The sequence below is a fragment of the Morone saxatilis genome, unplaced genomic scaffold (assembly GCF_004916995.1).
Source record: "Morone saxatilis isolate NCDOM2014 unplaced genomic scaffold, NCSU_SB_2.0 Contig4, whole genome shotgun sequence".
Lineage (NCBI taxonomy): Eukaryota > Metazoa > Chordata > Actinopteri > Moronidae > Morone > Morone saxatilis.
The window spans coordinates 9,482,100-9,500,079 of record NW_023339984.1 but is presented as its reverse complement, the minus strand read 5'-3'; the positions used below and the strand labels follow the sequence as shown (position 1 = coordinate 9,500,079).

General features: G+C 41.5%; 3 protein-coding genes across 4 annotated transcripts in view; all 3 read left to right on the top strand.

Annotated features, from left to right (window-relative positions):
* LOC118338240 (E3 ubiquitin-protein ligase ZFP91-like) overlaps positions 1-1,136 on the top strand; it is a 5,987-nt gene extending 4,851 nt beyond the window's left edge. Inside the window, exon 12 of the mRNA XM_035675512.1 lies at positions 1-1,136. Within this exon, the coding sequence (XP_035531405.1) occupies positions 1-46 (46 nt within the window). The 3' untranslated portion in view covers positions 47-1,136.
* A 1,176-nt stretch (positions 1,137-2,312) lies between these two features.
* On the top strand, positions 2,313-5,990 carry cntf (ciliary neurotrophic factor). Its single transcript, XM_035674841.1, has 3 exons — positions 2,313-2,645; positions 3,158-3,472; positions 4,842-5,990. The coding sequence occupies exons 1-3, from the start codon at positions 2,514-2,516 to the stop codon at positions 4,980-4,982; spliced, it is 588 nt and encodes a 195-aa protein (XP_035530734.1). The 5' UTR covers positions 2,313-2,513; the 3' UTR covers positions 4,983-5,990.
* Positions 5,991-7,777: 1,787 nt separating this feature from the next.
* LOC118338135 lies at positions 7,778-16,478 on the top strand. Of its 2 annotated transcripts, none has more exons than XM_035675364.1 (8): positions 7,778-7,916; positions 9,630-9,739; positions 9,978-10,062; positions 10,155-10,350; positions 11,123-12,186; positions 12,338-13,128; positions 14,383-14,586; positions 14,690-16,478. In XM_035675364.1, exons 1-8 carry the CDS (start codon positions 7,825-7,827, stop codon positions 14,932-14,934), a joined length of 2,787 nt encoding a protein of 928 aa, XP_035531257.1. In that variant the 5' UTR covers positions 7,778-7,824; the 3' UTR covers positions 14,935-16,478. The 2 variants fall into 2 exon arrangements, with proteins under 2 accessions (XP_035531257.1, XP_035531258.1); XM_035675365.1 differs by lacking the exon at positions 7,778-7,916 and adding an exon at positions 8,024-8,896.
* Positions 16,479-17,980: the final 1,502 nt, after the last annotated feature.

Genomic DNA, 17,980 nt, shown 5'->3' with positions numbered 1-17,980 from the left:
GATTCTGCTACAGTGTGCTGAGGTTCATGGAGATGGTTTAATCTAGATAGAACCACTAAATGAGCTGAACGGGATCTTTTATGGTCAGTAATCTGAAGGAGTAGAAGTTTTGGTTCTAGAAAGGAACAAAAGACTGAAGGACCTGTCAAAAGTTGATAAGCTGACAAAAATATATAAAATAGACATTATGAGTGTAACACAGTAGTCATATATAGTACATAGCTGCACAGAGCTACTTTACATCAGGGAGTATGATTTATAATATAGATTACAGACACCTCTTTTACCACTTAGTGAATATTTTGTAACTTTCTGCTTTTGTCACCTTGTGTTTGTATATATGTGTGTGTATGTTTTTAATTTTTTTTTTTTTTTTTTAGATTTAAAAAGACTGAAAGATGATTGTGCATATTGTACAGGGAAGTCTAAAATTACATTTTGTCCCCGTAGTAATCCTGTTGTGTTTATATGCAGTTTTTTAGTAACAGTATCATTGACATAATTGGGTTTCAGTTACGTGAAAGTTGCAGAAAAAAATGTATGTGAGCAACAACTACAACCAAATGAGGTTTGAAAGTTTTTTAGTCTGGCCTTTAGACAAATCCAAATGGTTTTGCTTTCATTTGGGGTTTTAGCAAAAAAGAAATCAAAGACAAAATCTAAAATAAGTAAGATAAAAAAGGATTTTTGAAATCCTTCGAGAAAGGTTAGATTGTTTCTTTACACAGTGAGGTAGTGGAGCTTTTATACAGCTGACATTTGGTCTTGCCCTTGCAGGAAAAGCACAGGTGTTATTATTTCTAACATGGCTCCGTTCTATTCAAGTGTCCCAGTAAGTCATGACAGTGTGACAGTGAACGAGCATGAACGAAACCAGGACCATGATTTCCTACTGTGATAACATGTCAGATTGTCTTGTAAAAAAAAAGGCCTTCCTCGTTTGATAGTGGTGGCAGTAGTGTCACTTGGCTTCCAAATTGTACTCCATGCCGCTTTATTTAATTACAGATTCTTGCTTTAATATTTTTTCACAGTTAAGACTATGCAGGCAGCAGTATTATGATTGAAGTGTTTTTTTGTCAGAAATTTGTTTTAAAGCAATCTTGGACAATAAAATATACCTCTGTACACTGCCACTACTACTGAGCACTCCTAATCTTACTGAATCTATTAGAAAATGTATTCAGAATAACTACAATAAACAAATTATGTTCTGAAGTCTTTTTTTTTCTTTAGATTATAAACACAGGTATACATTTAATACTAAGGACTCATGACACATTAAAGACTTCTACAAGAAAACCAATATTACATATGACATGCAGACATAAAATACAGTATAATTCAACATTTGAGAGTTTGACAAATCTGATAAAATATTGGTTGATAGCCATATTTTGACATAAAACAAAATAATTATTAACTTTTTTTTTAACTGTCACTGTGATTCATACTGAGCAGGATATTGTACAGCTGAATAATAAACTCACCAGTGCTCTCTGCTGGGCAAACCATGTAATAGACACCTCAAACACACTGTATCTCTGACATGTCTGTACTTGTAACTGTTATCTGCCTGCATATACACTGATGCCTATCGGCTCATATCGGCAGATGCATTGGCCCATCTCCTTTATGTGTTTAGATATGCATGTATATATATATATATATAATAACAAGATAAATACTAATACACCTAATGAAAAATCATTATAACATCAAAATGAATTCAACTATATATATACTTAAATGCTATATATTTATATAATTATATTAATTATATAATACATTTTCTATTATCTATTTTTGATTCCATCTTTAAAATAAACAAAAAATCTAGCAGCTTTCTTATGGATTAAAGTTAAACAATTCAAAAATCTAATTAAAAGAGAGGCATTTCATTTTAACAATTGTGGTATTTTGCCAGTTTTTGCTGTACATGTTACATGTTGATTTAAAAAAAACAAGCAATGCCTTGTAGAAATGGAATCAGTTGTTATAATATATTAAATATATTAGCCTGTCTTCTACAGGCTTCATGTGAAGAAAATGCTTTGCAGGATTTGTACAATTTGGGTCAGAAAATACATACAAACACCGTGTGGTTGTGCACATTAGCGTACAGTTTCTGAGAAAATCCTCCCAATAAAGACACTTTTTATTATTTATGGACGGATGGGTGGGCCACATGGTGACGTTTTATTTTTATTTTTTTGTGAGGGGAGAAAAAAAAAAAGGCCCTCCTGTGCGTCCCCCTAAAAACGCCCCTGTGGCTTGCGGAACCAATTAAATCCCCTCTGGCTGCGTGCATGCCAACATGAACGCCGACACAAACACGCTCCATTGACGCTCCGGCTCGCGTTCAACCCGCTGAAGTATCCACAAAAAAAAAGAATATTCCGCGTGTAAAAGGGTTTCAGGGGTTGGGGGTGGGTAGGTGGGCTTGTTTTCTCTGCTCGGTGTTCACCCCAGCTCGCTGCTAACCCACCTATATAAACAGGGCTGGAGTGCAAATGGCAGAGCAGGAGGAGCAGCAGCAGATAACCGCGCTGGACACGCCGGTGCCTGGCCCCTCGCAGACGGGGAGAGCGGTGGCTCTTGCCCGGCTACTGCACCACGAATGTACTCATCTGCTCCAGCTATACGTGAGTTATCGGTTTTACACGCTCGTTATGCGGTGTGACACACTCCCCTTCCCGTTACTTGTGGCTTGCTTTAATGCGAACATGTTTTGGTACTGAGGCAGCTAGCTACCTGTCGCGTTTAAATGATATTTTTTATTTTTTTTATTTATTTATTTATTTTTTTACTGTATGTACATTAATATTCACCAGTGTGCACTTGAAAGCAATGCTGTGGAGTGTAATCATATTAAAAGACCCCCCCACCACCACCACCACCACCTCCCCTCCATTTTCCCTGGGGTGCCTAATGGATAAAGTGTATTGGATTTTTGTTCCTGCTGTCATGCTTCTGTGCTTCATCTTGCTTTTAAAAGACATTTTAATTGATCAATATAACTGTAACTCAGTCTTAAAATTGTAACTGATCTAAAATAAAATTAAAGGCACAAGTGCAAGGCCAGTAGCACCTTATATCTGTCTGCTTTGTGCTCAGCATGAAGTGAAAAACAATCTCTTTTTCCTCGCCCTTTCAGAAAGAGAAGGAGACCTTCTTGTCTGACCACACCCCAGACGGCGGGCGCATCGTGTCCCTGTCCCTTGACTCCGAGGAGCCTAGCGCGGAGGAGCAGGTGCTGTTGCTGCATTCGGCTCTGCGGCAGTGTCTGGGGCTGATCCACTGTGTCATCGAGAAGGAAGAGGAGGAATGGGGTGAGCTGGAGGGCGACTACGAGGCCATGAGGAAGAACGTCCATCTCCGGCTGGAGCACCTGCTCCACAGCACCAAAGATCTGGTGGAGACTGAGGACAAGACCCTGGAAGTCACCCCAGACCACCAGCATAATACTGAGGTACAGTTCTTGTCATAGTGGGTTATACTTTTTGTATGGTCCATCCTCTCATGGAATCACAAGACATTGCTATTTATCCAACAAATATAAAAAATATAAAAGTAACATGAACGTTGTCTGACATATATAAAACCATAATGTACTTGTATATACTTTCAACTGACATATTTTTTGGCAAAAAGTTTAAATGAGGTCTACACTGACTAGCAGAAGAAAGACAGAAACGTCTGCAAACCTAAAGTTTATCCTGATAAAGCACATTTTTCTTTATCCCCTAGGCATTCCCCAAATAACTGGCTAATTTTAACATTTCCTATGTGAACAGAAAATATCCACTTTTAGTCTTACTAAACAAAGTATTGCACAGTTCCCGGTAAAAAGGGGCAATAAATGACAAAATGCCCCTATAATGCCTTCAGGCCAAAGAACCCCTTATGTCTCCATGAAATTCAGATTTGTCTCCTACATTTGTCAGTTACATGCATTTATTACAATACCATGGCAAGAATTAGCTCATCTGCATAAAATCTGAAATTAAATTTTTAAATTTTAGCGTCTTTCGGCTCATTGTTTTGGTTTTCCGACCTGGTTACATGAACAGCGGCAAGAACGTCGGCTAACAAACGCATGCCCCTTACTTCAAGGACACCCCTTACGTGGATCAAAGCCCCCCCATTCTCCTCCATCGAGATGTGGCCAACCACTTTGTAACACCTTTTTAAACATTGAAGATGGACGTCCCGGGCAATGTTAAATGGTACAATACTGTTATAAGCACACAACTTCCTCGTGTCTGTCTGGATGAGTCTAAACTGCGCAGCCAATGAGCGCAACTCAACTCGCAGTACGTCATCTCTCATGGCAACGACCGTGATGCCAAACTAGAGACTTCAAAACAGTACTCCAAAAACCAGTGGGTGACGTCACGATAGGTTCACACTTGCTTGTGAGTCAACTTAACAGCTTGTTTCTGCTGCCCCCAAGTGGTTAAAAAAAACACCACAGGTTTAACTTTATTTACTTTTGTGAAACTTTAATTTAGGAACCATATGCGAGATTATTCATCTGCAAATGGCCAAATAGTCCCTGAACTTGTTTTCCGGCGTAACTTTCACTTCCTCTTCTTGCTTTAAACATCCAAGGTTTCCTCCGATTGCGGAGTGCCAGTCCTCCATCTCTCAGTCCTTTAACGTAGTGCAATAAAACTGGACAGTTACTGGGAAAGTTTACGTGTGACCACAACATAAACAATGTTTTACTTTAGCCTCCCCCATCCACTAAAAACCTTGTCTTATTCTTTTGTACTGTATTATTTTTTTGGGCCTATAGTCTTCCATCAGTGGATGTGAACTCGCTCTCTTCTGTGTAGGAAACCGATGGTGCTGGTGGAGTTTTCGGGCTCAAAATGTGGACCTATCGAGTGCTACAGGAGCTAATCCACTGGGCTGACCACGCTGCTCAGACTCTCCATGTCTTACACAAAGAGAGGGAAGGAACAGAAGAGATCTGATGTTCTTTGTTTCAATCCAACAACATCTATGAATGAACTCACTCGACACTAACAGCCAGCTTTCTCTTTTATGTATTCCAAATTAGATATTAAGTGGTGTGGAATATATCCTGTGAACATTAGAGGTTAAAAATTTACTGCTTAACTAAAAACACAGCTAAGCTCCTTTAATAAAGCCCAGTAGACAGCTTTTCCCAGACGTTGGTATTTCCACAGCAAGTGCTAAAATGACCTCTAGTTTGCCACAGTTGCTTTTTCCTCTAACAAAGAAGTGAGTGCAGACTTTTAGCTGCATAAAGGTTGATTTGAAGTGGCAGAGTTAGACTGTTTGAGAATGTCTTTTGTTTTTGTATACAGTGTATAAATTATTTTATTTAAGTTGATTTACCTTTGAATTATCTGCTGTTCATAACACTCCAAAATCTACTAACTGCTAGAATGTAGCCAAAAACACATGACTGATAAACTGTGACTGATGTGCAGCTGAATCTGTAGACATTTGCTATTTTTAAATAGGTCACTTAGCTTTTAATGTACCACCTTATTAACATAATAATCTAAATAATTCCATGTATAGACTGAATGCTTGTATTGTTCATGGTTTGGCACAATCAGTGATGATCAAGTGTCATGTTTGCTGCTCTGGTCACCAAGTTCTCTCCTGATGTTATACTTGAATGTGCTGCTACACTGTTCACAAGTTTGAACTAGAAGATGCGGTTCTTAAATATTTTTTGCCACGTCCTGCAAAACTGTTTGAAAGCCGCTGTATTAGACTGATAGTTTTACAGTAGGATTGTATTGCCTGTAGCTAAAAGTATCAAACACTCTGCATCACAATGATTTCACTGTTGTGTTCAATAACGGGCGCAGCATAGACTCACTGAGTGAATGAGCTGTGACTTCCAGACTTGCTGGTATGGTGAATTTCTTAATGACATGCTTTCATTTTGTCTCTGTGATTAAAACTGGATATGCATTGCAGATTAAAACCCAGTGTTAACCCAAGTGCTTTGTTTACTGGCATTAGTTTTACTTTCTCAATATTTTATACACCCCACTGCTGTGTGTGTGTGTGTGTGTGTGTGTGTAAAAGTTAAAAAAAAAATGTTTTGTCTTTAATTATTTGGTATCACTTTATTTTAGATGTCCCTAATTACTTAATAATTTCGTATATGTTTCCTGGATAGAGCAATATCATTTGTTACATATTATAGAGACAGGGTTGAATTGGTCCACTTATAATGATGTAATTCCATTTAAAGATTTGCATCGCCTAGAGTATTTTAGTCGATACACAGCAGGTAAGCGTAACATGTTACATTTGTTTACAAGCATATACAAACATATGAAGAATAGTTTCCTGTAATAAATGAGGAATACATATTACACAACCTATTTCCATAAGTTTCAATTTAGCAGGATTTTTCCCTATAATTAGAAATAAATTAAATAGTTTAGTTCCAGGAAACCTCCTATAACACTTAGAAAATTCTAAATAATTACATACACAAATAAAACTTTGTCAATTTTCTTTCCTTCTGACTTATTGAAACCCTATATGTAGTCAAATAAGGAAGGGGTAACCCTTTACTTTGTCACAAACTGCACATTTGATGAAGGTGATGAAATACAGAAAGGACCATAAAACATTGTTCACACCAAATAAGGAAATATTTCATGTTTAATAAATTACAAAGGCTGCTTTTGTTTGCCATAATGTCCTTCTTTGACAACAACATGTATATTGTCTCATATACTGATTCTGCTTAGGGGTAACTAACTCCTTATTAGACTTCTCTTATGAGCACATATATGTGGGATTTGGGAGGGGTTGTGCCTCAATTATCACAAATATATAAGCATATATAGCATATGAGTATCCATTGTATTTAACCATGTGTTACACAGTGGTGAAAAGTAACTACTAACTGTACTGAAATACTTAAAACTTAATAGGCCTGCTTTACTTTATGCTATATTTCTACTCTATGTCAGGGGGAAACATTGTACTTAATACTCCACTACATTTATTTGACCTTTAATTAACATTACTTTCAGAAAGACAGAACCCTCTGCATGCTAAACAGATAAGATTAAAGAATACAGCACATTGTTAAAGATTAAACTAGCGGTTTCCAACTTTGTGGCTTGTGACCCTTTACAGAAAAGCAGTGTTTAATTGGGGCCCTTGTCACAGTTTAGATATTAGGAGTTCCACCAGAGTGATTTCCCCTGTTAACTTATCCAATCAGTCATACAAAGTCATACAGGTTCTCTCCTTTCCAACCTTAATAATTCCTCTCACAACCCCTCAGATGTATCCTGTGACTCAATAAGGAAGTGTGATCGTTAAAGGTCGGAAAGCATTGCAATAAACTACCTAGCTGTATATAAAATAGCTAAAACTAGCTCCACCATATTGGAAAGAGAATTTTTCTATAACTTAAGCAGGATTTAGAATACAGGACTTTTATTTGAAGGAATTAAATGTTCTGCGGGGGACTTCAGTCATCAGTTCTTCATCAATTCTCCTAAAACCAGGAAAGGGTATTTCAAATCAAGCCGGTAAAACAATGTGTTTAAAAGAAGAACACCGAGGTTAACCGCAGGCCAACAGGCCAAACGTTACTTTAAGTCAACGATTCAACCGCACTTCCACCCTTTACTGTACAGCAACAATACTGCATTTCCAATCAGTGCGCCCTCAGTCTTGAGGTTGTGGGTCTGTCCTCCCCTCAGAGGTGAGTGCACCCCATTTTACCAGAGAGCCCCAAAGGATGTTGTGCACATGCGCGGTGTGCAATCTACCGGAGCCCGAGAGGTAGGGAAGGGAGTCCTAATGGCGGAGACTGTACGGTCGCCTTTTGACTACCGGGAACCACCGACCCTCGACAGCGACGGGGATGGGAGCAAACCGCCGCCGCCGAGGGGGTGAGTGAGCTCCGGTTCGTCGGGTTTTTCACCGGGGGTTTGGTGAGCAAAACGCAAAAAGAGCCCGAGACGCACGCGCCGCGAGCGTGCACGTATGTTGAGTTGACGTCGCGGAGGCTTTATTCGCGTGCAGGATTTCAGTGTTATATTGCAGAAAAAAAACCGAGCGGGGAAAGTGTTTCTGTCGGTTTCTGTCGGTTTCTGCCTGCAGCTGCTGTGCCCTCTGAGGCTGCCTGCTCCCCTGCCCGCCTCGGCTCGCATTTAATCAGCCAGCCTTTGATTTTTTTAATGTTTTGACGGGACATCAAGTCTCAACGTTAGCTGCTGGGAGCTAACGAGGCTAGCCGTGGTTTAGCATTGATGTTAGCATCGCAGCCCAGCAGGAATCAGCAGCTATGTAACGAGCTGGCCGGTGATCTGCTGCTCTTGTCGATAATCCCCTGTCATGACACGTTTGTTAGACGGCAGATCCCGGAGCGTAACATTCAACAAATCATCTGTGCGAGTGTTATTGTGCTCTGAACACTGGCTCACTCCGCTCAGCTGCTGCAGATCATGACTCGTGGCTTGTTTGGCTTTGAGTAAACAAAGTTGCTGACCATGAACAAAATGCATGCGATAAACAGTTGTCACCACGCTCAGTGAACTGGGGGACGCTTTGTTGTGCTTGTCAGTCCTCTGGAAATGCATTTATAACGTACAGTCTGACGTGATTGGATAAAGGGGTGGGGCCATTTCCAATATTTGGATGAAGAATTTTTAGTGATGACCCCAGAAAGCTGAAATCATTGCTTCTACACTGGCTTCCTGTTTACAAGTAGATCACTGTTCCTTAACCGTGGTCGCTGTCACATCACATTTGTTTACAGCAGGTACCAGGTCAACCTGTGGAAAGGGCTGCGGAACCTGTGGCACTTGAACATATTTAAGTTATGGCAGGAAAAAGCCAAGGCCGGTGGTCAGGCTGCCATCATTATCAGGTCAATAAAATGCATTTTGAGTGGGCTGTGATGAACTGACACCTGTGTGCAGTCTCCCTCTTAATGAAAAACACACAACACTTTAGAGTAGAAATAACGAATCAATAAAATACAGAAGATTTTTCAGCTTTGTAGATGTCATTTCTTTGTGTTTCTAGATTGTTGATTTGGTTACCCGCCATTCAAAAATGTGTCCTTTGGCTGGGTATTTTTCCACACTATTTTCTGACATTTGTAGACTAAACAATGGGTAGATTAAGTGTAAAATGTAATAGATAAGTAATGAAAAGAACACTCAAAATGAAAAGCTTAAATATCATTATTGCGTGGCTCCCTTGGCATCTTTTATGTAATTTCCCAGAGCCTTCCGTTCTCCTGCTTTACATTAAACTAGCACTATATGTAGGTTGTACAGAAATCCAAATGTCCTTGTTTTGAGTGCTTTTAAAAATCAAAGCAAATCTTAAGTGGAAGAACAAATACACCGCCGCCACCACAGCTGCCACCGTCACTACTTAAGCAGTTCAAAAACCTAGTGTTGTTGTTGTGGACGAGTCGCCCACCTAAAAGAAGTGTTGCGTTAACCGACTCGTGTACCGCTCTGCCACATGTATCGCCTGCTCTGCTCATTCCGGCTGCCCTCCGCTCGATTATTTACCGGAGGACAGTCTCGAGCAGTGCTTTGTCTGGATGTATCATTATGCTAAATGGAGCTTTGGTTTTGTTTTTACAGCCGCGTGTGTGGGAGAAAAAGGAAGGGGACACCTGTGAAGGTGTGTGACCGAGCGTATGTAACAGAAGATGAGGAGGAGGAGAGCATGTCAGAACACAGCTACAGCCCTGGTATATATAGACAGACACACACACACACACACACACACACACACACACACACACACATTTTGCCACCTGCTGTCTGTGTTTTTATCATCTCTGGTGCTTATGGAAAACAGTGTACCATGTTGTAATTAGCAGTGTATTGTAGTAAGGAGAGACACCTTCCATCTTTCAAACATAAGGCCTGTGGTTGGTGGTAAAGCAGTTAAGATGTGCTAGATTTCAACAGTCCACTCTGTCCCAGGTGATAGCCAGTATCCAGAGGGTGCAGAAGACCGCCTCCCTCCACCCGGCAGTCCATACTACCTGCCCGATCCCACTCAGCTCTGGTAAGGAGGACCCTCGCCATGGTTACTGTGCTGTGATGCTTTTTTTTTTTTTTTTTTGATCCATATTACTAATGTTGCTTTCTGTTTTCCAGTGTGCCAGAGTTGGGGGAGGAGGGAGCGAGCGGTGTCCGGGGACCTGTGCTCTTCCATCCGCCGCCGAACTGCCGGATTCGAGAAGTCCACTGCGGGACCCAGGTGCGGTTGGTTGTCATAGCAATCCGAGACATCGCCAAAGGGGAGGAGATCACAGTGGACTACAGCCTCACGGACTGGGGCGAGAATGCAATGGTGAGCTACTAACTTGACCGTAACTTGGATAAAGTGGACAGGGAATGCTTAAAGGATGATGTTCCAAAAAATGATCATGGGTAGTGTAGTTTATGTTGAGTTAATTCCACATAAACTATCCTGTGTATAACCAAAATTACAGCTGAATCTTTGTTTATTGTTTTGTTTTTTTACTTTACTTACGTTTTATGTCAATTGTCCATTATCGTCGAAAGGAAATTACAGGAGGGTAGCATCCTCTTCCACTGTGGATAGATAGATTTACACGAATAGAGTTTCTTCTATTTACTGAACAAGTTTGTTCCTCTAGAGCTCAGGCTCAAAGTCATCCTTTCCACTACAAAGATTTAACAATGTCCATCCACTGCTTGAGGCCTGGAATTATTATTGTTTTTTTGGTATTTGTGGGACATTTTATGCCTTTTATTGGATAATAACAGTTTGGAGACGACAGAGAGAAATGCAGCAAATGTCCCTGGCCAGGCTTTAACCATGGACATTGCAATCTATGGTCGGCATCTAAACCCCTAAGCCATGTATTTGTGATTTGTTCTTAAAGATTCGTAAATGGGTTTTGTGCTGTGAGTCACAGCAGAGTCAGAAGTGATGGCAAAAGACATTGTTGTTGTTTTTTCATTCAGATTTGTTGACAGTACCAGACAAACTGGAAACGCCCACTTACATTTTAAATGTGATAAGAATGTAGATCCTGTTGATATAGCTTTAAATTGAGCTAACGTGGTTTGTTTTCATTTGAAATCTGTCTAACCAGGAGGAAGAGGCCGGCCCCCACCCACTGTCCCTCTCTGTTTCTGATTACCTTACCCCCTCCTGGTCATTATCCCCCTCATCCTCCCCTCTCACCCACTCTGAGCCCAGTGACTCAGACCGTGAGGAGGATGAAGAGGAGGAAGACGACGACGACGACGACGAAGACGAAGAAGAGGAAATTGAGGAGATAAGGGGTCGAATGCTCCGCCGCCGCAAGAAGCGCAAGCTGCCCGCCGTGGTTAATTCCAAGAAGAAAACCACGCCCCCATCCTCCAGAGGACCCGGGCGCCCCTGCTCATCCTTTTCCCGCCCAGCACCTGTCACACCCCCAGCCAGATCCCAGTCCCAGACCCCGGTTGGCACCCTGGCACCCCCAACCACAAACATCAACAACAACATTAATATAAACATTGCCAGCTCCAGCAGTGCCACAGTGAGCCGGCGGCAGCACTGCCCGTACTGCGGACGCCACTATCGCTCTCTGGCACGCCACCTGGAAAAGCACCACGCCAACCAGCCAGAGGTCAGAACAGCCATGGAGCTGGCACACATGCACAGCTCTTCAAATGGCAGCGCCGCACACCCTCACCCCTCATCGTCCTCCACCTCCGCGACAACCCATTCCTTTGCTGTCCCTCAGTCCTCGGCCTCCAACCCTGCTCCACCCTCTCTCTTCGCTAGGGAAAGGGAATCGCCGGCTACACGCTCGAGCACAGGCGGCGTGTCGTTCTCCCTCTCGCTTTCGCCGCCTTCTTCGGCTCAGCCCGCGGCCGCCAAGAAAGGGCCCAGCTTACCGCTGCCCACCACAAAACGCCCTGCGCCCCCGATGGTGTCACGGGTAAAGAGTCCGTCACCGCCTCCCCCGTCTACGCCCAGAAGGGGCCGGAGGATGAAGAAAGAAAAGCATGAAGAGCAGCAAAAAGTGGAGGTGGAGAGCTCGAGAAGTCAAGAAGAGCTGGTTCCACCTCCTACTCCAGAGCCAGACGTTGATCCAGATGAAGATCTGGAGATAAGTGCAGAAGGAGAAGATGATGCACCAGAGGAAAAGAATGGAGAGATTGTAAGGTATGGTTGGATTATTTCTTTTTTTTACCATTGTCTGATTACCAATTAGACATTTATTTTTGATGTTTTGAGTTTTTGTTGGTGCGTTGTGATTTAAACTGCTACTTTAAAGGCATTTTTCCTCTCTCTTTAATGTTTCCAACACACACAGGCATCACATGTCTCCACTGCTCTCGTCCCTGTCCTGTTTGGTCGTCTACCTCCGCTGTCAGCAGCACTCCTCTTTCCTTTCTTTGACCCGCTCTCCTCACTCCGCCGAAGCCTGGCGCCTGCTCTGCCATTCCAGCCTCTCCCTGCTCATCCTCTACAACCGCCACCGGGAATGTGAGGTGGCCAAGCTCACTCTCCAGGACTACCGCAACCGTATCACTCCACAGGCCAGCTCTAGCAGCAGCCCCCCCTCCGGCATGGAAGCCCTCCTGTCTCCCTTTGAGCGCCAGGTCCTCTCTCACCTCCCGCGGGCTGGTGTTTTGGGCAAGCGCGGTCGCATCCAGCCGCTTATTTTTCCGCCACACTGTGAGTCCTGCCTGGACCTACTCCTTCAAACCAGCCCCAATGTGGGTGTAGACCCAGAGAGTCCCTATGTCTTCTCCCGGCCCTACCACTCTCCTGCTACCCCGCTGCGGGGCACGGACCTTCTGAGAAACCTGGCGCGAGCAAGTGGGGCCAAGAACCCCGGAGCACTGACAGCGACACGTGTGCGGCGGCAGGTAGCAATACTTACTCAACTGCTACTATTAGAGGAGGGTGAGGGCCAGGGTAGTGCTACCAAACGGCTGGAGGACTTCCTGGAACGAGAGTACCATGTGACCCAAAACTGTTCCTCAATCCTACGGGATCCAGCACTGATGGGTCGTGTGGGTCGTGTTGTTCTTTATGGAGAGAAAGAGGGCGTGCTTTTCCGAGGGATGAGCTTGCAGCACATCTGCCTCGAGTTGGATGGTAAGAAGTTACATCATGCATTTTTTTTTTTTTCAGGAGAAAAGGAAGAAGCCATTTGGGCCTATCAGCAGGTATTTCAGGCATGCATTGTTCAGTCCAGTGCAGGTTCTGGTTCAAAGCATCAAGGTTCAACTCCCAGCATCTGTTTTGAATAATGCAAAACGCCAACATACTCCATTGTTTTCATTTTAATGGGGAAAGAAAACATTATTTTAAAGGTGTAACTATTAGTATGTATTGGACTGTAGGAGGAATGTCAGCCTTTAAAGGAGGAAAATACAAAAAGCCAACAAAATGTCAAATAGAATTTGATTCAATAATATACAAGTCTAATTGAAAACAGCTTTATTTAAGATAGGAAATAGTCAAATGTTCGCAGCAATGTTTGTGGATTATCCCCATTTACCAAGGATTTTTTTTTCTTTAAAGAGACATTGTTATCGATTGTTTCTGCAAACCTGTTAAAAATAAACCAGAATTATCTGCCTTGCTGGATGCCACTGGAGGTATGTAGGAACATGACTGTGTGTATGTGAAAATGTATTTTTTGTAATTTGTGGGTTCATTTTGGAGAACTGATTCTTTGAGTGCTTTATGTGGGGTTCAGTGCCAGAACATTTCTGCAGGGGTTTCCTAGAGTCTGGTTGTCATCATGAGGTTGCCAGGTAACCACCAAAGACTGCAGGAAGTCACTGTGCCAGGCTTAGAAATAGTCTGGCACATAACCCACCATAAAACCACAATGTGTCCTTTTTACTCTTTGGGTTTTGTACTGATTGAATAAAGATATGCTGTGTTAATGAATGAGTTTTAGAGGTTCTGGTGAGAGGAGCCATGGAATCTGTTTTCAGTATTTATGCTAAGCTAAACTAACCAGCTGCTTGTTGTCATATCACACATATTTTTTGTGTGTGACTGTAGGACCGGATAACGTATATTTTGTATCCTGCACTTCTTTTATGATACCTTCGACTTATGGCTGGATTATTACAAATCTAAGACACCATTTAATGATTAATGTTTTAGATAATTTCCCACAAGTTTGTTATAATGAATGTGCCAGAGTTGGTTTTGGAGGTTAAAAAGCAACCTTTTACAGCCACATTGTACTTGTATGCACCAATTCATTCAGCAACATGTTTAATAAGCAACAGTACTTAAGTTGTCTTGTTACTGTTGTTACATGTGAAATGTTATGCTGTGTGTTACTCATTTGATTTGGGTTAACTACCCTCAGTTTTATGTGTCCTACAGTAATGTCTGGCAACTCAGCCGACTCCTTTTCAGAAGATTCAGAACCAGAGGAAGAAAAGGAGGAAGTTAAGGAGAAAGCTGAGGTGATGGTGAAGAAGAAAGGACCAGGGCGACCGCCACGGAAGAGGAGAGCACCCGTTCCCTCTCCAGTCAGCCCATCAATGGCCAATGTTCATAAGAGGAGATGTATTCCGCCCAAATCAGGTAATCTGCCAGTCAAGCCTCCGTCACATCCATATAAATTAGATCCTATGCATTCTATCTCCATTCATTTACACTTCGTTACACCTCACCCTCGTTCTCACAGGGAAGCGCGGTGTGCTGAAGCGTCCCTGGTCAGAGGCGGAGCGTGTAGCAGTGGAGACTCACCTAAAGAGAAACCTCATGGAGCTGCGAGTCCCTGCGAAGGCAGACTGTGAACGCTGCCTCGAACTCTGCCCTCTGCTGGTGAGCAACCAGCGAGACTGGAGGGCCATCAAGTTTTACGTCCACAACCGCATCCAGCTGCTGAAGAAGCAGGGGCGGAGGGAAAGCGCTGCCTCGGTCTGCTAGGGGAAAACACAGACACGGCAGAGGACACACACCATAATGTATAAACCACCAGCAATCATAATGAAGAGGGAAAAAAAGGCCTGGGTCATGGTGGAGTGCAGCTTCTCCTTTTTCTATCCTTTTATGGCTGCGGCACCTGAAAGTTAGGTGCAAGCCCAGCCTCACCACCCTGGTCATAAGCGAGTAGTGTAATAAAACTGACTAAGCTAAGAAAACAGATGCTCCAGTTCAGGATCATTCGTGCTCAGTGTTCGGGATGCCCAGTGTCTGTTATCAGATGTATTTTTAAGCGGTTGGACAAGATGTACTCTTTCTGAAAAATGTGAAAGTTCAGACACAGTGAATGCTTTTTTTTTCTTTGAGATTATCTTTCATATCATCTTTACTTTATTAGATAGTTGGCAGTGGAGAGCGGTAGGAGATACAGGAGAGAGAGAAGGTGAAGTTCCTGAAGTGATACCAACCCAGGAGGTTGCAGGATGCACTTTAGACCACCAGGACACGCTACAGCAAATGATCCTTGGTCTAGTGTTGGCTTCCACTGAAGGCTGATGACCAAACATGAATGTGTAAAGCTTTGGGAGCAGAAACCAATGGTTCTAATCTTTAAAATCCCCACAGATACTGCGTGTCTTCAGGACTGAGACATGTATGAACTTGTATAGTTTGTGTTTGATATTGACTGGCATTGTACCCCCAACCCGTGGCCCCCAACTGATGAGTGTATTAAAGAGTATTCTTCAAAGTGTTGGACCATGATGCAGTCGATGTGAAGTGGTTCTTGCATATCCCTTATACCATGATCATAGTCAGAGTAGTATGTATCAAGGCACGCCTACTTGAATTTATTGCGTATCAGAATTACAAAAAAAATTACCTATGGTCTTATTCACAATGTAAATACTTCCTAATCTATGAAAAGTATACAGTAGTGATTACAAAGTTAGTATTGTGTTATGGTGTATATACTGTAAATACTACCTGTACTTATTAAAGTGTATGACATTTTGCTGTGTTTTTTTAAACTGGGTTGTATAGTGAGTTTTACATTGTGGATGCAGAGTGACATGAACAAAATAGAAATAACAAATAAATACAGGATACCATATTGACTGAATTTATTCAAACAGCTTATTTTAAGAATCATACATTTAAACATGGAGCTCACTGGAAACAAGATTATAACAAGAAGAAAATATACAAATTTCATTATGTAAAACAGCCCCGAAGGTGAAACGGAATTTGAATACTGGCCATAAACTCAGCATCAAAGTTTAGCTGCCTCAGTCCATGTTGCATGTATACTGAATATATATGCATTTGCACACAAAACACATGCAAAAGTGTATTAGTGGTAGTCATTTGTAAATCATAATGATCCCTTTTGTAAGTCAGTTTCTAAATAGTTTGCTGCAGTAATTGTCAGTCATTTCACACCTAGGCAATTCAGTGAGCCATACCTGGAGTTTTCAAAGTCTGAGACTGTGGGCCTCTGCTCAGACACAGCTTGTAAAGTTAGTTTACTAACTTACCTATTACTAGTAATTGCCTGCCTATGGGATCATGATTATGTTATTTGATCCCATAGACACTCAACAATTGAGCCTACACAGCCTCTAGTTATATATATTGGGGGTACGTATATTATTATATTATTGTTGTTTGACATAACTTCAGACTAACCCAAATATATTTTAAAAATAAAAAAAGGTCTTCCTAAGGAATTTATTAGGTTCTGGCTCTGGGAAAGTGGGGAAAACAATAAAATTCCTCAATATTACTGTATCTCTGAACTATCTCTTTAACCATTTAACACATTTAGGATTCCCTTTACTAACCCTCCACTGAAACTGTTGGTGGAGAGAAGACAATAAAACCTGTGACTAGGGAACTTAGTGACTATAGTTACCGTGGCAGCTGGAAATATGTAATAACACAAAGTCTGTTTTTCAAAAAAATAAAAATTAAGGAACATACTTCAGATAACAGGCTCAAAACACAGGAGAATCAATTCTACATTAAACAATAGAGCCTACAAAGTCAGTTAAGAAGAGAGGGTGCTCATTAAAGTCATACTCAGGTTGTAACCTATAGCCCCTTATAAATGATTAAAAAATGCACAAAAGTTTTTACTCTTAAACCCTTTGGAACCTAAATGAGTACCTATTTAAAAGTTTTAGGACCAAAAGGCATGAGAGTAGCTGTGACTCACCAAAATAACAACACATGATGAGCAATGCAAATTAAAAACATTTCAAAGGTAATATTAGAGCACAATAAATCAGAATGTTGGGCAGTAACACATTACTATTTATAATATTACAGTAATAATATGACTGTCTCCAGCGTAGTGTAACTAATTACTTATCAATTTCAGTAATAATATTACAGTTACCACCCAAAAAGACAGCTAGTTACAAACTTACTTTTGTTGTCAGCCAGCAACCCAATCACATCCTCTGATTCATTCTTTTCACATCACCAAGCAGGAACCAACCTTAGAAGATATTTCGAAATATTCCCATAATTCTAATCTTAAAGCTGCAGTAGGTAACTTTTATTAAAAAATAACTTATTTTTCATATTTGCTGAAACTCAGCTCTGATTGGTTGTTTTCTTTCAGCCCAGTGGATTCTTGTAAATCCCATTAGGAGCATTCGGAGGAGCCAGAGGAACCTGATTTTTTCACAGATTATCTGTCTCATATACTACTGTCAGGATATGGTGAAAGTTTCAGTGAACATGACAAAAAATATATATTCTAAAGTTACCTACTGCAGCTTTAATCTGCCACTGGCAACGTTAACACATTTTGTTTTGTTTTAGTCATTTGTGACTTATATGACACAGTGTGTACGGCACAGATCAAATTGAATCTGATCTTTTCAGTTCAGATTTGGTACACTTTCATACATTCCAGGCCTGATTCTTTGTAGTGCAACCTCACTCATATGAGCAGTCATATCAGAATTCATGTGACTTTTATGTCACTCTAGATTGACATTTGTCATGCGGGTCACTCCAGGACCATGGCCTGTTCACACTG

Bases quoted from the DNA above. Each gene is read 5' to 3' on its own strand.
- LOC118338135 (XM_035675364.1), top strand. From the start codon at position 7,825: ATGGCGGAGACTGTACGGTCGCCTTTTGACTACCGGGAACCACCGACC. The intron at 9,740-9,977 runs GTATATATAGAC...ACTCTGTCCCAG, and splicing joins AGAACACAGCTACAGCCCTG to GTGATAGCCAGTATCCAGAG. The intron at 10,351-11,122 runs GTGAGCTACTAA...CTGTCTAACCAG, and splicing joins ACTGGGGCGAGAATGCAATG to GAGGAAGAGGCCGGCCCCCA.
- cntf (XM_035674841.1), top strand. From the start codon at position 2,514: ATGGCAGAGCAGGAGGAGCAGCAGCAGATAACCGCGCTGGACACGCCG. The intron at 2,646-3,157 runs GTGAGTTATCGG...TCGCCCTTTCAG, and splicing joins CTCATCTGCTCCAGCTATAC to AAAGAGAAGGAGACCTTCTT. The intron at 3,473-4,841 runs GTACAGTTCTTG...TCTTCTGTGTAG, and splicing joins ACCACCAGCATAATACTGAG to GAAACCGATGGTGCTGGTGG.